The sequence below is a fragment of the Octodon degus genome, unplaced genomic scaffold (assembly GCF_000260255.1).
Source record: "Octodon degus isolate 3935 unplaced genomic scaffold, OctDeg1.0 scaffold00170, whole genome shotgun sequence".
Taxonomy (NCBI): Eukaryota; Metazoa; Chordata; class Mammalia; order Rodentia; family Octodontidae; genus Octodon; species Octodon degus.
In genome coordinates, this window is record NW_004524746.1 from 5,163,841 (window position 1) to 5,180,224 (window position 16,384).

At 43.1% G+C, this 16,384-nt stretch overlaps 1 protein-coding gene across 1 annotated transcript; it reads left to right on the forward strand.

Annotated features, from left to right (window-relative positions):
- Positions 1 to 215: 215 nt before the first annotated feature.
- On the forward strand, positions 216 to 7,923 carry Lmod2 (leiomodin 2). Its single transcript, XM_023703418.1, has 3 exons — positions 216 to 640; positions 5,719 to 7,059; positions 7,558 to 7,923. Exons 1-3 carry the CDS (start codon positions 368 to 370, stop codon positions 7,582 to 7,584), a joined length of 1,641 nt encoding a protein of 546 aa, XP_023559186.1. The 5' UTR covers positions 216 to 367; the 3' UTR covers positions 7,585 to 7,923.
- Positions 7,924 to 16,384: the final 8,461 nt, after the last annotated feature.

Genomic DNA, 16,384 nt, shown 5'->3' on the forward strand with positions numbered 1-16,384 from the left:
GTGGGAAGAACCGCATCACTCCCTGTCTCAAACACTCTCTGCCTGTCCTCACGAGCTATCAGGCTCAGCTAAATATGGCCCTGGCCACTATGTCAATAATCCCCACTGCCTCTGGGACCTCCATCCACCACTGAAGGGACATTCTTTGTGTTCAAATGTCTCGCTGACGTCTGATGCTGAAAACAGCCCACGCTTTCACACTCCTCCCCACATTGTCACAGCCCCACATCACCATGCTTAAAAGGCTACTGCAGCCCCTCCCGGCACCAGCTGCTGCCCAGCCGGCCCACACACTTCCCTGCCTGCCTCTGGCTGCCTTGAATGCCTGCTTCTGAGAGCAACCTGTGGGGCTGACGAAGCAGGGACCATGTCTACCTTTGGCTACCGAAGAGGACTTAGTAAATATGAATCCATTGATGAGGATGAACTCCTGGCTTCCCTGTCAGCTGAGGAGCTGAAGGAGCTGGAGAGGGAGCTAGAAGACATTGAACCTGATCGTAACCTTCCTGTGGGGCTAAGGCAAAAGAGTCTGACTGAGAAAACGCCCACAGGGACATTCAGCAGAGAGGCACTGATGGCCTATTGGGAAAAGGAGTCCCAAAAACTCCTGGAGAAGGAGAGGCTGGGGGAGTGTGGAAAGGTAGGCTCTTGGGACATTTCCTTGGCTAATCCTACCACTCATCCCTCTCCCTAAACCCACGCACCCGTTTTCTCTAACTCTCATTCCTCACCACTTTAACTTCCTTGTAACTTACTTGTACCCATTACCGAAACTTTTCTCACACTGAAACAGGCGTGTAGCTCTTGTGAACACCTCATGAATCCTAAGTTACAAATTCTTAGCTGGAGCCTTTATGGTTGACTAAAAGTGGGAACCCCAAGAAAATAGTAATTCGCAACCAGTATATATGAGTTTAAATATGTTGCCAAAATTAAGTTTTATTTGAGCTATCAGTTGGTGATGTGGTATAGTGTCTGTTTCTGATACAATTTTTTTCAGATAAATACATTTATTTCCGGGTGCTTTCATTGCAATCATGGCTACAGCAAAAAGAGTGTTGTTTCCAACATCAAGAAGAAGTATGGGGTAGTAGGAAGTACCACTGGGCTGAGAGCCAAGGGGCCTTTTCCTGCCCTGTTCTCAACTTGTGAGACTTTGAAAAGATTTTCAGTCCTTCAGGATTATCTTTCTATCTGTTTTTTAAGGAAATTCAGCAGGACAATTTGTGTGTGAGTGTGTGTGTGTGTGTGTGTTTGTGTGTGTGTGTGTGCAGCAAAAGCCCCTCTGAAATTGTGACAAAATCTAGACTTTCTCAAGAAAATTGCATATGTGCAAATACGTGTACATTTTTGCATAGAATTACAAAATGCTAAAAGCCATCTGAAGACCCAGGTTAAGTGTGCCTGTGAAGATGGTCTCTAAGGATCCTTCTGTCTAAATGATGGTGATTCTGAGATCAGGAAATACTCATTTTAGAGATCAGGTCTACCAGGCTCTTGTGTATGAGCCAGCAAACAGTTCCTTTGAAATTTGCAAATGAATCAGTCCTGGAAAGAAACTCAAAGACTATGCTATGAGAAAGTCATTAAACAGTAAGAGGTTAATATATGAAAAACAAAAGTCCTGACTTTGTGGAAGAATACAGAGCAATAACCTAAACCCCTGCCTTCCACTGAAATCACCTCAAATCACATGGCTGTAGGCCCGTGGCAAGCCTTCTACTACCCTAATCTTGATGCTGTTAGATGATCTTGGTGATGGGAGTGTGGGCCACATTTGCAGCAAGATATGTGTGAGCTTTGCCGATGTCAATCATCGCAGGAAGGGCTGCTGGGACCAGGCCAGAATGGGCCAAGACCAGTCACTGCCTGTGCTGGGAAGCTAGAAGGGACACTCATGACTGCTCAGGAGTTAAGCCAGTCAGTCTCTCCACAGCATAATTTTAAGAGTTTCTTTTTAGATGTGGGAATGAGTGTCACAAGTTACATGAAGTAGAATATTTTCATGACAGTTATTGAAGAATTTCCTTCACATACAGAACAAAATTGTCTCTGCATATCCAAGACATGCAGCCAGTACAGCAATAACCCACAAAGGCATTTTAATGTCATAATGTCATGACAATGGCAGGAACTGAAGGACAAAGCCTGTTGTCAGCTGCTGATGAGACCCAGCTGATCCTGCCAAAGGTTTCGCTGATCCCTGCCAGTGGCTTATCAGCCCAATTAGACAGGCTGTCTTGTTGGTGAACTTTGATTCCTTTCTCGGGTTAGCTTTCCTCCCACTCCACTTTCTCTGCTGGCCAGCTGTCTCTGTAGTCACAAGGAGTGCTGAGCAGAAGGCCACTGATAGAGGGTGGAAATCAGTTCCTACCACAGGGAAAAATCTCAGAGCAGCAGGAGGGGAGGGAACTGGCCCACACAAGTGAAAAGCCACACAGTGGGAACTGGGAAGGTGATCTGGCAGCTCGCTCTGTGAAGTTTTATCAAAATCCTGTGCAGCACCTATTGATCGACGGCCTTTTGCTCATCTGGGTTGACACAAATGTTGGTTGCATTAGAGTTCCAAGGTCCCTGGACATGTGGCGGTCCAGCTCCCTAGCACTGGTAGCTGCTGGATCTCAGCCATAGGTTGCAATACGTTTCCTCGCATTATCTCATTTCCGTCTTAACTTTCTGCAAACAAGAACTGAGACTAGGAAGTGTTACGAAATGTACTCAAGGGAGAACTGAAATTCGAACTAGACTCTGGTGGCACCAAGACTGTCCTTTTCAAACTTGTGGGTACTCAACCTTAGCAGCACCTGGGGACCTCTGCAAACTGTGAATTTTAGGGTTCCCCAATATCTTCTGAATAAAAAACTCTGAGGATGGAGCCCACCAGTCTGTGGTCTAGGGAGCCCTCCAGGGTATTATGACACACAGTGAAATTATGGAGCTAAGAATGACAGCTCTTGTAGCTTCTCTGAAACCAAAAGTAATATCTGTAGCCAACCAGTTATTCATGGGTAGAAACAGGTAGAAACTAAGAACCAAGCCTCTCACCTCCTAATCTGTGTGATGATCCTGTGGATGTGGTTGGAGAAATGGCCGCCACCTCCTTTGCACTGCCTCATTTACTTTTCAAATGCAGCAATGGTCACCTTCTCCCGACTACTCGTCACCACCTCACTGCTGCCTCCTCACTATACCTATGCCCACCTTCCCACCTCTGTAACCCAATCCACCAGGACTAACTTCAGCAGTGGATACAGGAGCTCTAGTCACAAGCTCCTCACAAATAATTCATAGGGGAGGCAAAATTTATATTTTGCACCCTGCTGCCTCCTCTCTGCACACCCCTTTCTTCCTTCAGACCTTCTTCTAGATGTTCCATGCCTAGAGGTGACAGCCACCTAACTTTATTCGGGACCATCTAGATTTTACAACTAAAACTCCTGCATTTTAGCGAACCCTCAGGCTCAGGCGAACAAACCAGAAGAGTGATCATCTCACCCCCACCTCCCTTATCAGTACTCTCTCCTAGGGCTAGCCCGTAAGGTGAGCACCTGTCAGTCCATGTCAACTTGATCCATTCAGTAAACAAATATTTACTCAGGCTCTGCTACTTTATAACCCCTGGGCAAGGTAAGCAAAACAGACAGGGACCCTGCCTCTTCCAGCTAATAATCCTTTGTGAAAATGACATGTCATTAAAATGAGTGTGATAGGTGGTTTATTGGGGAGGTGTGATGTTTGGAAATGTGTTGCAGAGACAATTTGAGGGGTGCCAAAGAAGGCTTTCTGGAAGAGGCAGTAGCTCCATGGTGATCCATTTTGCGAGATGACAGGTTCAGATATTAAGTTTCTAGTATGCTTAGAGGGGGATATAGCTCTTCTAGATAGAGCTCAAAGATCTGCAAAATACCACAAGGGATAATTTTTTTTTTTTTTTTTTTTTTTTTTTTTTGGAATGGGATTGAACTCAGGCCCTTGCACTTGCCAGGCAAGTGCTTATTCTACTGAGCAATCTCCCGGCCCAGGGGATAATATTAAAATACAATGTAAAAAGCAATATAACTTGAGACAGCTTTTCTCCAAATGCAGAAAGACACATGTACTATGTGTATATACATAGCCTAGATGGACTGGGATTATAAGAACATTCACAAAGAAATTGAGGGTGGGAGTGCTAATCCACATCTTCCACTGTTGGGCTCTCATTTTCTCATATAAGCCCAGAGTCTGGGCTAAAGCCCAACCCCTTCATGTTGCTGGGTTGTGACTTATAGCCAGCTGCCACAAATGTCTCTTTCTCTCTCTCTCTCTCTCCCTCTCTCTCTCTCTCTCTCTCTCTCTCTCTCACACACACACACACACACACACACACACACACAGAGTCCCCTCTCTCCTGACCCAGAAGACCTGAGTAAATTAAGACCATGCGTCATGGCGTCGCAGGAGTGGTTGACCCCTTCCCCAGGCCATTGCCTGGTGCCTGCCACTCCAAACAAGTGGATAAGGGGAAGCTGCTCCATGATAGCAGCTGGGCAAACAAACCTGGAGACAAGTGCAGAGTTTTCCAAAGCTTTATCCACTTACCGCAGGCAGCAGCCCTTGAAAGGGAAGGTAGGGAGACAGAAAAGCCCTTTTCTAATGCAGAGCATAATCAAAGCTTTGGGGAAGAGGGAGGGCTCTAGACTTCAGGGAAGGCAAAGAGAAAAAACTAAAATGAAAAAAATTGGACTCTATTAGTACTTTCCAATTTTTTTTAAATTATTTCTAAAAGAGAAAGGAGTCTCTCAGACTTCTCTGTACAACAGACAAGCACAGTTGTGTTCTTTTCAAAGCCTTTCTTAATTGACACATGCTAAATAAGTTTAAAACCACCCCAGGCTGGGCAATGACTTGCTTCAAGGTTTTCTACCACTTTTTGTTGACCCACATTGATCGTCAGAAGGTAACTAGTGCCAAGGGTGATTCTCTCTCCTACCTGGGGACCTGCAGTCCATCTCATTTAACTCTGAGCTTGCTGGGGTTTTCCACTGCTTGTGAGAAGGGCGTGGCCTGAAAGGCTTCCAGCTAGAGATGACCTCTTGCTGTCCTGTGCAGCAGGTCAAGGGTGAAAGGAATCTCCCAGTGCCGAGACCAGGCTCTCCCACAGAAACCAAATGGATACATGTGGAGGAGCAAGTGATGCCCTGCGTTCTGCCCACACTTAGACAAATGGGACAGAAAGTCCTCAGCTCCCAACACATCTGCCTTTCTCAGCAAGTTTCGTAAAGTATTTTGAATATTAAATAAATATCATGTATTTTTGTTGTCATTTGTTTGGGACAGAAAAATAAGAAAGGACAGAGAAAGGTTCCAGAAGAAAAGTTTGGATTTGCTGAAATGTAAGCAAACAAAGAAGTTAAGTAGCACAGAGTCTGTGGCCAAGAAAACGAATGCAGCACTAAGGGTTTCCTAAACACTTCTTAAACTAACTAATTTAAGTTGACAAATGATAATATCTTTTCTTTCTGTAGCTTGAATTCTGGATACTCTATACCAAATAACTGCTTGTAGAAAAAGCTGCTCATGGTTATGCAGCAAATGTTAACCTTGGTCACCTGAATCAGAACAGAAGCAAAGCATCGGTAATTTTGTCATTTTAGTTTTCTGTGGCACTTGCTATGTGTTACTTCTGTAAATAAATAAAATGTGCTTAAAATGTAATGATGACACTGTGTTCGTCAGGTTGCAGAGGAAGACAAAGAGGAGAGTGAGGAGGAGCTGATCTTCACTGAAAGTAACAGTGAGGTGTCTGAGGACGTGTACACGGAGGAGGAAGAGGAGGAACTCCAAGAGGAGGAGGAGGAAGAGGAAGAAGAAGACAGTGAAGAGGAGGAAAGCACTGAAGCCCCAAAAGGTGTTAATGGAACTGTAAGTTGGGATAGTGTCAATTCTGAAAACTCTAAGCCAAAGATATTCAGAAGTCAAGTAGAAGACATACATCTGACCAATGGCAATAGTGGGCGGAGGACAGAGTCACCGGCTGCCATCCACCCTTGTGGAAATCCTACTGTGATTGAGGATGCTTTGGAAAACATTAAAAACAATGACCCTGACACCACAGAAGTCAATCTGAATAATATAGAGAACATCACAACACAGACCCTCACCCGCTTTGCGGAAGCCCTGAAGGACAACACGACGGTAAAGACATTCAGCCTGGCCAACACACACGCTGACGACAGTGCAGCCATCGCCATCGCGGAAATGCTCAAGGTTAACAAGCACATCACCAGTGTGAATGTTGAGTCCAACTTCATCACCGGCAAGGGCATCCTGGCCATCATGAGGGCTCTGCAGCACAACACGGTGCTCACAGAGCTGCGTTTCCACAACCAGAGGCACATCATGGGCAGCCAGGTGGAGATGGAGATCGTCAAGCTGCTGAAGGAGAACACAACGTTGTTGAGGCTGGGGTATCATTTCGAGCTCCCGGGGCCAAGAATGAGCATGACGAGCATTTTAACAAGAAATATGGATAAGCAGAGGCAAAAGCGGATGCAGGAACAAAAACAGCAAGAGGGATACGATGGAGGATCCAATCTTAGGACCAAAGTCTGGCAAAGAGGAACACCAGGCTCTTCACCTTACGCATCTCCCAAGCACTCTCCCTGGTCATCCCCCAAACTCCCCAAGAAAGTCCAGACTGCGCGGAACCAACCTCTACCTGCTGCAGTCCCTCCCCCTCCTCCTCCCCCTCCCCCTCCTCCTCCCCAGCTGCTGCCTCCTCCTCCACCTCCTCCTCCTCCACCACTGCCAGAGAAAAAGCTCATCACCCGCAACATCGCAGAAGTCATCAAACAACAGGAGAATGCCCAGCGGGCACTACAAAACGGACAGAAAAAGAAAAAAGGCAAAAAGGTTAAGAAACAGCCAAACAACATCTTAAAGGAAATAAAAAATTCTCTGAGGTCAGTGCAGGAAAAGAAAACGGAAGACAATTCCCGACCTTCTACCCCACAGAGATCAGCTCATGAGAACCTCATGGAAGCAATTCGGGGAAGCAGCATAAGACAGCTAAGAAGGGTAAGTAACCGGGGACAGACATTCGGGAGAAGGTTTGAAGGATGGGTCCAGCCTTCACTGCGTGGTGCTACCAAAATCTCCTGCTTCTCCAAGTTCACATTAATATTTCAAATACTTTAATATGGGAGGGCGAGAGTGGACACTAGGGCAGGTCTGTGAGTGAGCACCTTTCTGCTTCAGAGGTCTACGCTCAGGCTGGGTCTTAGCCCCTCAGTCCTTAAGGGCCAGGATCCTTTTAGGACACTATAAACAGCCAAGGTTTAAAATGAGAAAGAAAATCAGGGCCTATAGTCTGCACTCACAAACCATTGAAAATTTTGTAAGTGTTCTGCAAACCAATTTATAACATAAATTGGGAACACCATGCAGCAATATCTATTTGAGTTCTCAGAAAACCCTACCAGAGACAGGCACTACTTCTTTTTTAATTTTTTTCTTTCTTTTTTTACATTACTGCTTGTGCTGCTTCATTGAAAGAAACATCCCCTATTTTTGTAGGTGGAGGTTCCGGAAGCTCTGCGATAAAAAGTCTCTAGAAGAAGACTCAGGACTGTTGAGTGGTATTTAATGAGCTGCGTTGTGAGATAGTTCTAAATATCTTCTTGAAATGTTCCCTACCTTTAAAGCTAGCCTCACCTGGGAATTCCAAAGAGAATTTTAAGAGAAAATCAGCATGTTTCTTCTGTAAATATGAAAATAAACATTTTTATGATGTGAGATTGACACGGGAAGGGAGCGATGGAAGATCCTCTTCATATCTCGGGATGCATTGAGTTACAGAAATGTCTAATGAGTTACACTTTTCTGAGTTTTAGAAATGTAATGTTATTTTTGTAATCTCAATAAATTTGGATTGAAGGTTTATTTTCTTTTTTAAAAAGTCAAACTAATATTTTTCTGAGTTGATACATCTGTGAAGTACATATGCATGTGACATTTCTGAATATTAAAAATAGTATGTTTTCACCCAAAAGTAGTTTAAATTGTTAGCATTTGCCTTTTCTTATTTTCTCATGGCCAAGAAAACCTGACTAGATCTCTTTCTTAAGACCTGGAATCCATAACTTCCCAGAAAAGTTCTTTTGGGGCCAGAGATATAGCTGAGTGGCATAGCCCCTGTCTGGCTAGTGTGAAGTCCTGAGTTCGATTCCCAGTACAAAAAAAGAAAAGAAAAAGCTTCTTTTTGTAGTAAAAAGATGGGAAAAGACTCCAATAGGGCCTTTGTGATCCTGGATTTAGTGATGTTAGAGTCCCCTAGATTCACATATTCCTGCATTTCCACAAGTCTGATAGGTCGCCAGAAAGCAGTTCATTTACTTATCATTAAAAATCTATTCCTTAAAGGGAAAAGTGGAAAATTAGGAAGTTTCTTAGCAGGGAGGATATAAGACATAGTAGAGTTTCTGAAAAGGAAGCCCCATAATTCAGAGCAACCTTGAGGTTAGTGTTAAAGATTCATCACTAGATCTCTTTCACAACTCTCCCTGAACAAGCCTTAGTTCAGTTGGTCTTTTCTGGGATTAATTCATTAAGTTTTGGTTTATGTAAATTGTGCTTTTGTCAATACAAACACAACTGGGGACATAGGCTCATAACTTTGCACTCCCAGCTATTATTTTTCTCCACAACTTTGTCAATGAAGGAACATCTGCATTCAAATAAGAGAGAGAGGTAACAGAGATTACCTTTACACCATCCTCGGGCTCCCACGCTAATTTATGAAATCTATAAATCCCTTCTAAAGTCTTTTGTATTAAGTGTGATTAGCGATTTATCCTTCGTGTTCTACAGTTGAGAACAGCAGCTTTAGTAAGCAAACTGGGCTACCTGTCCAATAATTACTTGCTTGATGGACAGAATTTTGGACTATCTCCAATCAAAAGGATTGTAGTTCACTAGAGAATGTCTCGAGTGGTTCTCGAGTCTTTCCTCTCGGCTGTTTCCATTGTTCAGCCAGCCTCTTTCTGAATAAGAAGTGATGCAATCATTTACAGAGGATTTCAGATGCCCCCACACTAAGTCCCTGCCCCAGCTTTCTGTGGGGGAAAGTTAGCCAAGCAACATCTTCTGTACTGTTTCCACATGCATGTTTTATAAACTCAAAAGGTACAATCCCCATATAATAGATGAAGAAACTGAGGCACAGAAGAGTTAGGGTTGTGTGTGAGGCTGGTAATTTCTGATGGCAAAGCCCAGGCTGTTCTGTCTTACTGCCCTTCACACCTTCCATCCAGATGTAAATGTCCCCAAGGCCACCCCTTCTTAGCACCACCATGGAGGTTGCTATTTCCCTTGGATGTGACTTTGGTAGTTTCACTTTTCTTCATTAGTGTTCACAATGCTGTTCTTTCTTGTTCAAAGAAAAAAAAAAGTGAAAGCTTATATTTTTTAAAGCAATGTTTTGTGTGTGTGCATGTGTGTGTGTGTGAATAGAAAGACAAGGATGTCCTTTCTCCTGAGCCTTGTGTGTATGAGAAGGGAAGGAATGAGAGGCAAAGGCTTTCAACTCCACCCTGTTGAGGCTGAGGAGCAAGTGTTGCAGATAATCTCATCACCGATAAGACTGCACAGGAATCCCAGGCATGGGATAAGCAACAGCCCCTTGCGTGAGGAAGGAACGTCCAACTCTGGTACTGTCCGGAGCTAGCGGGTCTGGAGAGACTGACCAGGGCTTTTCCTTGGAAGTGAGCAGCAAGACACCTATATTCTCTTTTGCCTTAAAAAGTCTGCTTTGGCACTTTAGGAAAGTGAGACTGTACTTACCAGACTCTCTCAAATCAAGGCTTAAAGAAGATACAGAGCCTCACACTCAATCCAGAAATATACTGTAGTACCTATAGTAAGGCATGTATAATATGCTTAGACACTGAGCACATTCATTACTAAATCAAAACATTTGTAGGGAATGTTGTGCAGAATCCAAGCCTGAATGCCCAAAGTCACAAGGTATTACAACAATCAGTAATCAACACAGTGTGGAGGACCATCAGGATGGCTCTCCTTGAAAGAAGAGCAATTGTCTCCATTTTAGCTAAACTTGGCCCAATTTCCATGTATAGAGCTGGCTGAGTGTTGTGTTTATCCCCTTAATTGGCCTGAAGCAATTCAAATAGGTCTAGCCAAGGTGCTGATGTGCTATTTTTAAAGCAACGGACAGGCCAGTGATGCCTCACCTGTAGCTCCCTTAGTAGGAGTGAGCTAGGCTGAGAGACTCCTAGCTGTCGCTGTTGGCTGAGATAGAGCCTCCAGAAAAGAGGTCTCAGGGCATGATGGTAACACATCAAAGCTGAAGGACCAACCCCAAAACATTAGCCAAGCCCTCCCTCAAACCTTGTTATCCAGTTTACTCTTTCTGCATTTTTTCCCTCCCTCCTTGCCTCCCTCCCTCTCTCCATATTGCAGAGAACTACCTCACCTCCTAACCCCATTCACAGCATTTTACATACTTTCCGTTGCTCTGATAACCACTCATCTCCAAGTCACTCCCCTCTTCATGAATTAATAAAGCCCCGAGTGTGGCCCTGAGTGGAGGCCTTGGTCCCAGCTACTCATTGCTCTAGCTGTACTTAGGACCCCCTTAGCTCCCCACAGCTACAAATATGCCTTGGTGTCTTTATTCTCACATTGCACACACACACACACACACACACACACACACACAAAAGTAATCTTTAGGGGCTGGGGAGATAGCTCAGTAGAATGAGTGCTTGCCCGGGAAGCACAAAGTCCTGAGTTCAATCCCTGGTACCATAAAAAAACAATAAAAACCCCAGTTTATTCTTGCATTGGATTGCACTGGAAATGGTAGATTGGAATTACCTGTTGGAATTCCAATAACTTTTCCCTGAGATTACAAATGTGGACTCTTCCAGACCTCGATGAGGTCCAGAAGGGCTTTCTACAATATAGGACAAGGATCTTAAGCTATCCTTCCTGCAGACTCACACAACTGGTAAGAAAACTAATTAGTTCATTTTCTATAAAGAGCCTGCGGCTCACTCATGGACAGCCTGGCCAAGACCAGATGAAGCATTTAGAATATGATTTATGTGTGCACGCTGATCTCTGAAAATACTCCTCATCCTGTGAGATGGGGCCCGAGTGTGGAGTCTCACTCAGCTTCACAGGTCCTGTAGTCACAGATATTTAATAACCCAGTGTCAGCAGGATCTTGATTTAACACCTGCGCTGGGGCCATTACTACCAGTGAGTGAAGGGAAGAGAGTAACAGGCTGCACCAAAGAAGAGAGTAAATCAGTATGCTCTTGAAAAGATCTCGAAAACATCTCCTAATTCTTTCTTTCATGACTTAAGTTAAAGCCATCTCTGTTCTGTGAAGCTCTTAAAGGAGGCTTTGTTTTCATTAATCACCAAAGAGCATGATACAAAATCTCAGAAATGATTGCTTACAAAACTCGGAAGTATGTGACTATCTTTGATGCCCTGAACTTCCTAGATGTTTTCTGTGGAAAATGTCTACGATGCTTCATAGGCTCTTCATTCAGGACACAAGGCAGTGAACTGAGGGCACAGCGCATCATCCTCGTGCACCTTTCGCTCTAGGGCACGGAGGGAGCTTGCTGTGCTCCTTCATGCACTTGGGAGTTTATTTCAGTGGCTCTTAATGTACAAGGCCCTGCTCCGTGCTGGTGAGCCTGCACTGAATTAGAAAGTGTTCTCTACCTCAGAGCATTGGGAATGCTAAAGGAACTAACCGTTCTAAAGGAGCAGAAACTCTTCCCAGCTGATGAGCTGTACAAAAATAGGTGTTGGATGGATTTTGTCTGTGAGCCAGGCTTTATCATAGACCCTTGACCTAGAGCAGATATAGAGTACAGAGCGGCTTATCAAATAAGGTGACATTGAACGTGGACTTCTAAGTCATGAAAAGAGTGTAGTGACCAGGAAGGACATTTCAGTTCGCAGAAATGTGGCATTATATAAAATGACTAGAAAAAATAGGATTTCATATATATTAATTTTTTTATGTATATTAATTTTATAAAAAGAACAATTTGTTTAACAGTATTTTAATGATTATTTTTCTTTGAGTAGTGATAACTTCAGTGAGTTAAGAATAGGCTTTTTTGGTAATTTTTATACAGCTTTTTCTTTCTACAAAAGGTATGTAATTATTTTAAAAATAGAACATACATATAAGAATATACACATACATTTCTATCCACATGGAAGGACACTAAAGACCCCATAGTATATCTTTTTAAAACTGTTATTAATGTGTATCCTTAACACACCATTTTTTTCTATAATAGGGAATGATAACTTATCACCATTAATTCACATTTTGGAGCTCCAGTGGCGCAATCGCTTAGCGTGTGGTACTTATACATTAATTCACATTTTATTTAAGCAATATCAACAATTGTTGAATATTTAGATTGCCGTGATTTGTCCTCTGGTGGTGGGCATTTTTAGATATTCCAGTTCCCGTCTTGTAATTTGGTTTCTTTAATCTTTAACTTTTCCAAAAGCCCTTAGAAATAAATGGATGAAAATTCACAGCCAAAAATCCATCTCCCAGATAGAGCTATAAGGCACTGCTGTGGCACACTAAAACTGGAAATCAAGTTTCAACCAAATTGACATGTTTACCAACTTACTCAGCCAAATTGTATGCCTGTCTGAACTAAAGAGGCAAGACTCAGGAAGCGCATTTCAAAAAGTGAGTAAAATTTGCTGTATCTGGAAAAAAAAGGTTGATGGGTTAAAAATCAAAGAACTGGTCCTGGGGAAGTGTAGGCTAAGGAATGTGCACTCGACTCTGACTGCGTGCGCAGCATCTCAGGATTGCTAGAGGGGGAGTGGCTTGGTGTTTATGTAGGTTTTAAAAGTGTGACTTTTAATAGAGATAAGAATTGATGCAGTGAGGTTCTGGAATTGGCAGGAAGGTCAGCTAGGACACACTTGTTAAAAATGTTATGCATTTATTTGGTACAGAGTCTTACTATGCAGCTCAGACTTGTAGTGATCCCTCTGTCTCAGTGCTGGGATTACAAGCATGCACCACCACACCCAGTTCTGGGGCTGGTATGGCTTGTGGTACAGGGGATTGAACTCAGGTCCTTGCACTTGCCAGGCAGGGGCTTAGACCACTGAACTATCTCCTCAGCCCAAGCTAGGATACTTTTCTAGTGACTTTAGAATGAAGTGATGCAGAATTGACCCGAGATGCTGCATAGGTGAGCACAGGTTGGAACCAAAACAGGAGAAAAGCATTGACTCTGCGTAGTTAGTAGTTAGATGTAAGTTGCAGGAGGCAACAGAGGAGAGGAGTCTGTGTTGACACAACAAGCACAGTTGTGCCATTTGAGTGACCCCACAATGCCACAAAATGGGACAGGCAATGTAGTAGGTACCAGTAGCAGAGGAGGACAATGAGTTTGGATATCTCTTTGTGTCTGAGATATGTGTCTGTTGGTCTGTGTAGGTCTGGAGTCATGATGGGACTGTCCTGCAAGTAAGAATTCTGAGGGTCAGGGTATGAGTAGCATTTAGAGACAAGGGTTTGGGTAATAGTCATCCAGGAAGAACATAAAGAACAGAGCCTGAGTACAGGCAGAGGATGGGAGAAATCATAAGTATTCCAGAGAGCTGATCTAATAGGAAGCACCAATAGTACAGAATGACTTAGTAAGTCCTGGAGCTTATGTGTTCTCTGAACTGCTGACCTCAGGGGGCAGGGTCATAGGAAAGTGGAGGCAGAAATCAGACCACAGGTATAAAGTGGCACAACTCATCAAAATAGGAGTGTAGTGCAATGCTATATATATACATACATACATATATATGCTGGGTCTGCAGTGTCTGGATGAACAAGGCCATCTTCGTGGTATGTCCTTTTTATTTGATATGAGAAAAAAATTTTCACAGTCAGGCATTTTCAGTTGATGATTTGGTTGACAGGCCACACATACAACAGTGATCCCATAAGTGCTTCTTCTAGTGAGGTCATAGCTGTCTTCATCTGTGTAAGTACACACTGACTTTCACAAAAGAACGTGTCCCTGCCCATGAGCTTTGCATGACTGTCAATCTTCTCCTTCCTTCATCTTCCTCCCCCATTTTCCTCCCTTAGTCCTTCTCTCTTCCCTCCTTCCTTTTTCCTTCTTTCTATTCATTTAGCTATCTATGAGTATTTAGACATGTAACTGAGGTGTACATAAAGTCAGCTGGAAACTGCATTTTATCTATGACAGCCCAGTGTTCTGCAAGGTTATTGAAATTCCTGGATGGAGGGGTAGGGAACGGGTGTTTCGCAGTTCATGATTGTATCTGGCTCCAAGTTATAAGCACGCACATTGAAAGCCTCTGATTATGTTCCCTATTTCAAACCCCACTGGCCCCATCGACCACACTGACTGACCACACTTGCCCTCTTCATTTCGACAGAGTCAATATTGCATGAAGATTTGGGAAATGAAAGTAGTGTTGAAATTACAGTGACATAAATACCATCAAATCAGCACGAACTGCCTGCCACTAAAAAGCCACTTGGTGACACTCCATCAGAGAAACTACCCCCTCCAGTGGTTCCTTTACCTCACATTACAGCCTGTATTGTCTGGCTTTTCTTTTTCTTTTTTTGGCAGAACCGGGGATTGAACTCAGACCCTTGTGCTTGCCAGGGAAGCACTTATTCCACTGAGCCATCTCCCCGGCCCCTGGCTTTTCTTATGATTCTGTCTCACTGTCTCTTTCCTAGGTTGGGAATTCCCTTTACTCTGCTATGCACAGCACATTAAGCTCTTTCTACCCTCTTCCCAGCAACAGCCCTAGCTCTGCCGTTTCATATCCAAACTGGTCAACGGGCTCAAAAGATCCAAGGGACCTTTGCAAGAGGAGCCACTGTCATAATTATGAAAAGGGTTTTCTCCCTTCTGCAAAATGGTCCTTTTTGAGCTACAACAAAAGCCTGGTGAGTCACTGCAGTCCACAACCTGGACCACTGTATGCTGCTACTTCTGGTTTCTCTGACTTCATTCTATTCAACTGTAATTTGTCTTCAATAGAACAGAGTAACATTTTTCTAAAATGCAATTCTGATCACACCAATCAGTGGCTTAAAATTCATCAGTGGTCGATTCTACAGAATAGTCCTAATCCTTTTTAACAAGCAAGAGGAAACTTTTTTTTGGCCTTATTTTCCATTGTCTTCAATATCTTTCCATTACTGCTGCCGAAACCATACCAAGCAACTTCCAGTGCACAGAGCAAGTGATGCGTCCATCCTGATACAGCCTACACACCGCCCTACTGTGTGGGATTCCCTTCCCACTCTTCACACGTGCTTAGTGCCAACTCATCTTTCAAAAATGGCTCTGACAGATGATAACTTATTAACCCCAGGAGATGGGGATAAGACATCTTTGCAAAGAGCCTCTGTTCTTTTCTACACTCTCCCTACAGTGCTCATTCAAATCCCATGATTCCCTCTTTTGAACTCTAGCTCAAATCCCATCTATACAACTCCACTCCAATCCCTCAGGCCAACAGGCACCGCAGACATAAATATTTAAAACAGAACTCGTCTTCCTCTCTAGAAGTTGCTCCTGCTGCTTTCCAGTCTTGTCTGTGACTCACTGTACTGTCTTCCCTATCTGCACCCTTTTTTTTTCTCCTACTGGACAGATTAACTCTTTGACTTCCACAGATTCAACATTGACAAGCTCTAATGTAACACTTGTTGCATAAGTTCATTAAGACAGTTAACCATATCAGATCTCACTAGTGTCTCAGTGTCAAATACATTCATTAAATATTTGTTGAATGAATAACGCTTATAGGACACTTTACTCTCAGTATAGTCTTGATCATAACTGCATTTTGCATTTCTGATAGAAACTAACTCTGGTTTGTTCAACACTTCAGTCAATATGACACAGATCTTGCTCTTCAAACACCAACCCATCTTCCAGCCTTTTTTTTTTTTTTTAAAGAGAATAAACTTATGAAAATATTAGGAACAATACAGAATTTCAAAGAAAATGAGATGGTAGGAATTCAACAATGGTTGAAGAATAGTCTTCAAAGCAGTTGTTCAGATTACCAGACATAAGCATGTAAAATTGGTTAAAAAAAGTAAGCATTAACTGTTCCTTTTAATAAACCAATAGAAATTGTGCTCACCCTGTCTTTTCACTTGGGAATGACCCTTTCATGTCCTTGGATCAATGAGCTACTCATCTTTCAAGTTTCATTTCTATGGAACTTAGCTGTTCCACTTTTCCCTCCAAGTCATCACTTATTCATCTTTTCCTTTGGTAATTTACTACAATTTTTTTTTTTTTTTTTTTTTTTTTTTTTT

Excerpts from the sequence above, each read along its gene's own strand:
- Lmod2 (XM_023703418.1), top strand. The coding sequence starts at position 368 with ATGTCTACCTTTGGCTACCGAAGAGGACTTAGTAAATATGAATCCATT. Across the intron at positions 641-5,718 it reads GGCTGGGGGAGTGTGGAAAG|GTTGCAGAGGAAGACAAAGA; the intron begins GTAGGCTCTTGG and ends TGTGTTCGTCAG. Across the intron at positions 7,060-7,557 it reads GCATAAGACAGCTAAGAAGG|GTGGAGGTTCCGGAAGCTCT; the intron begins GTAAGTAACCGG and ends CTATTTTTGTAG.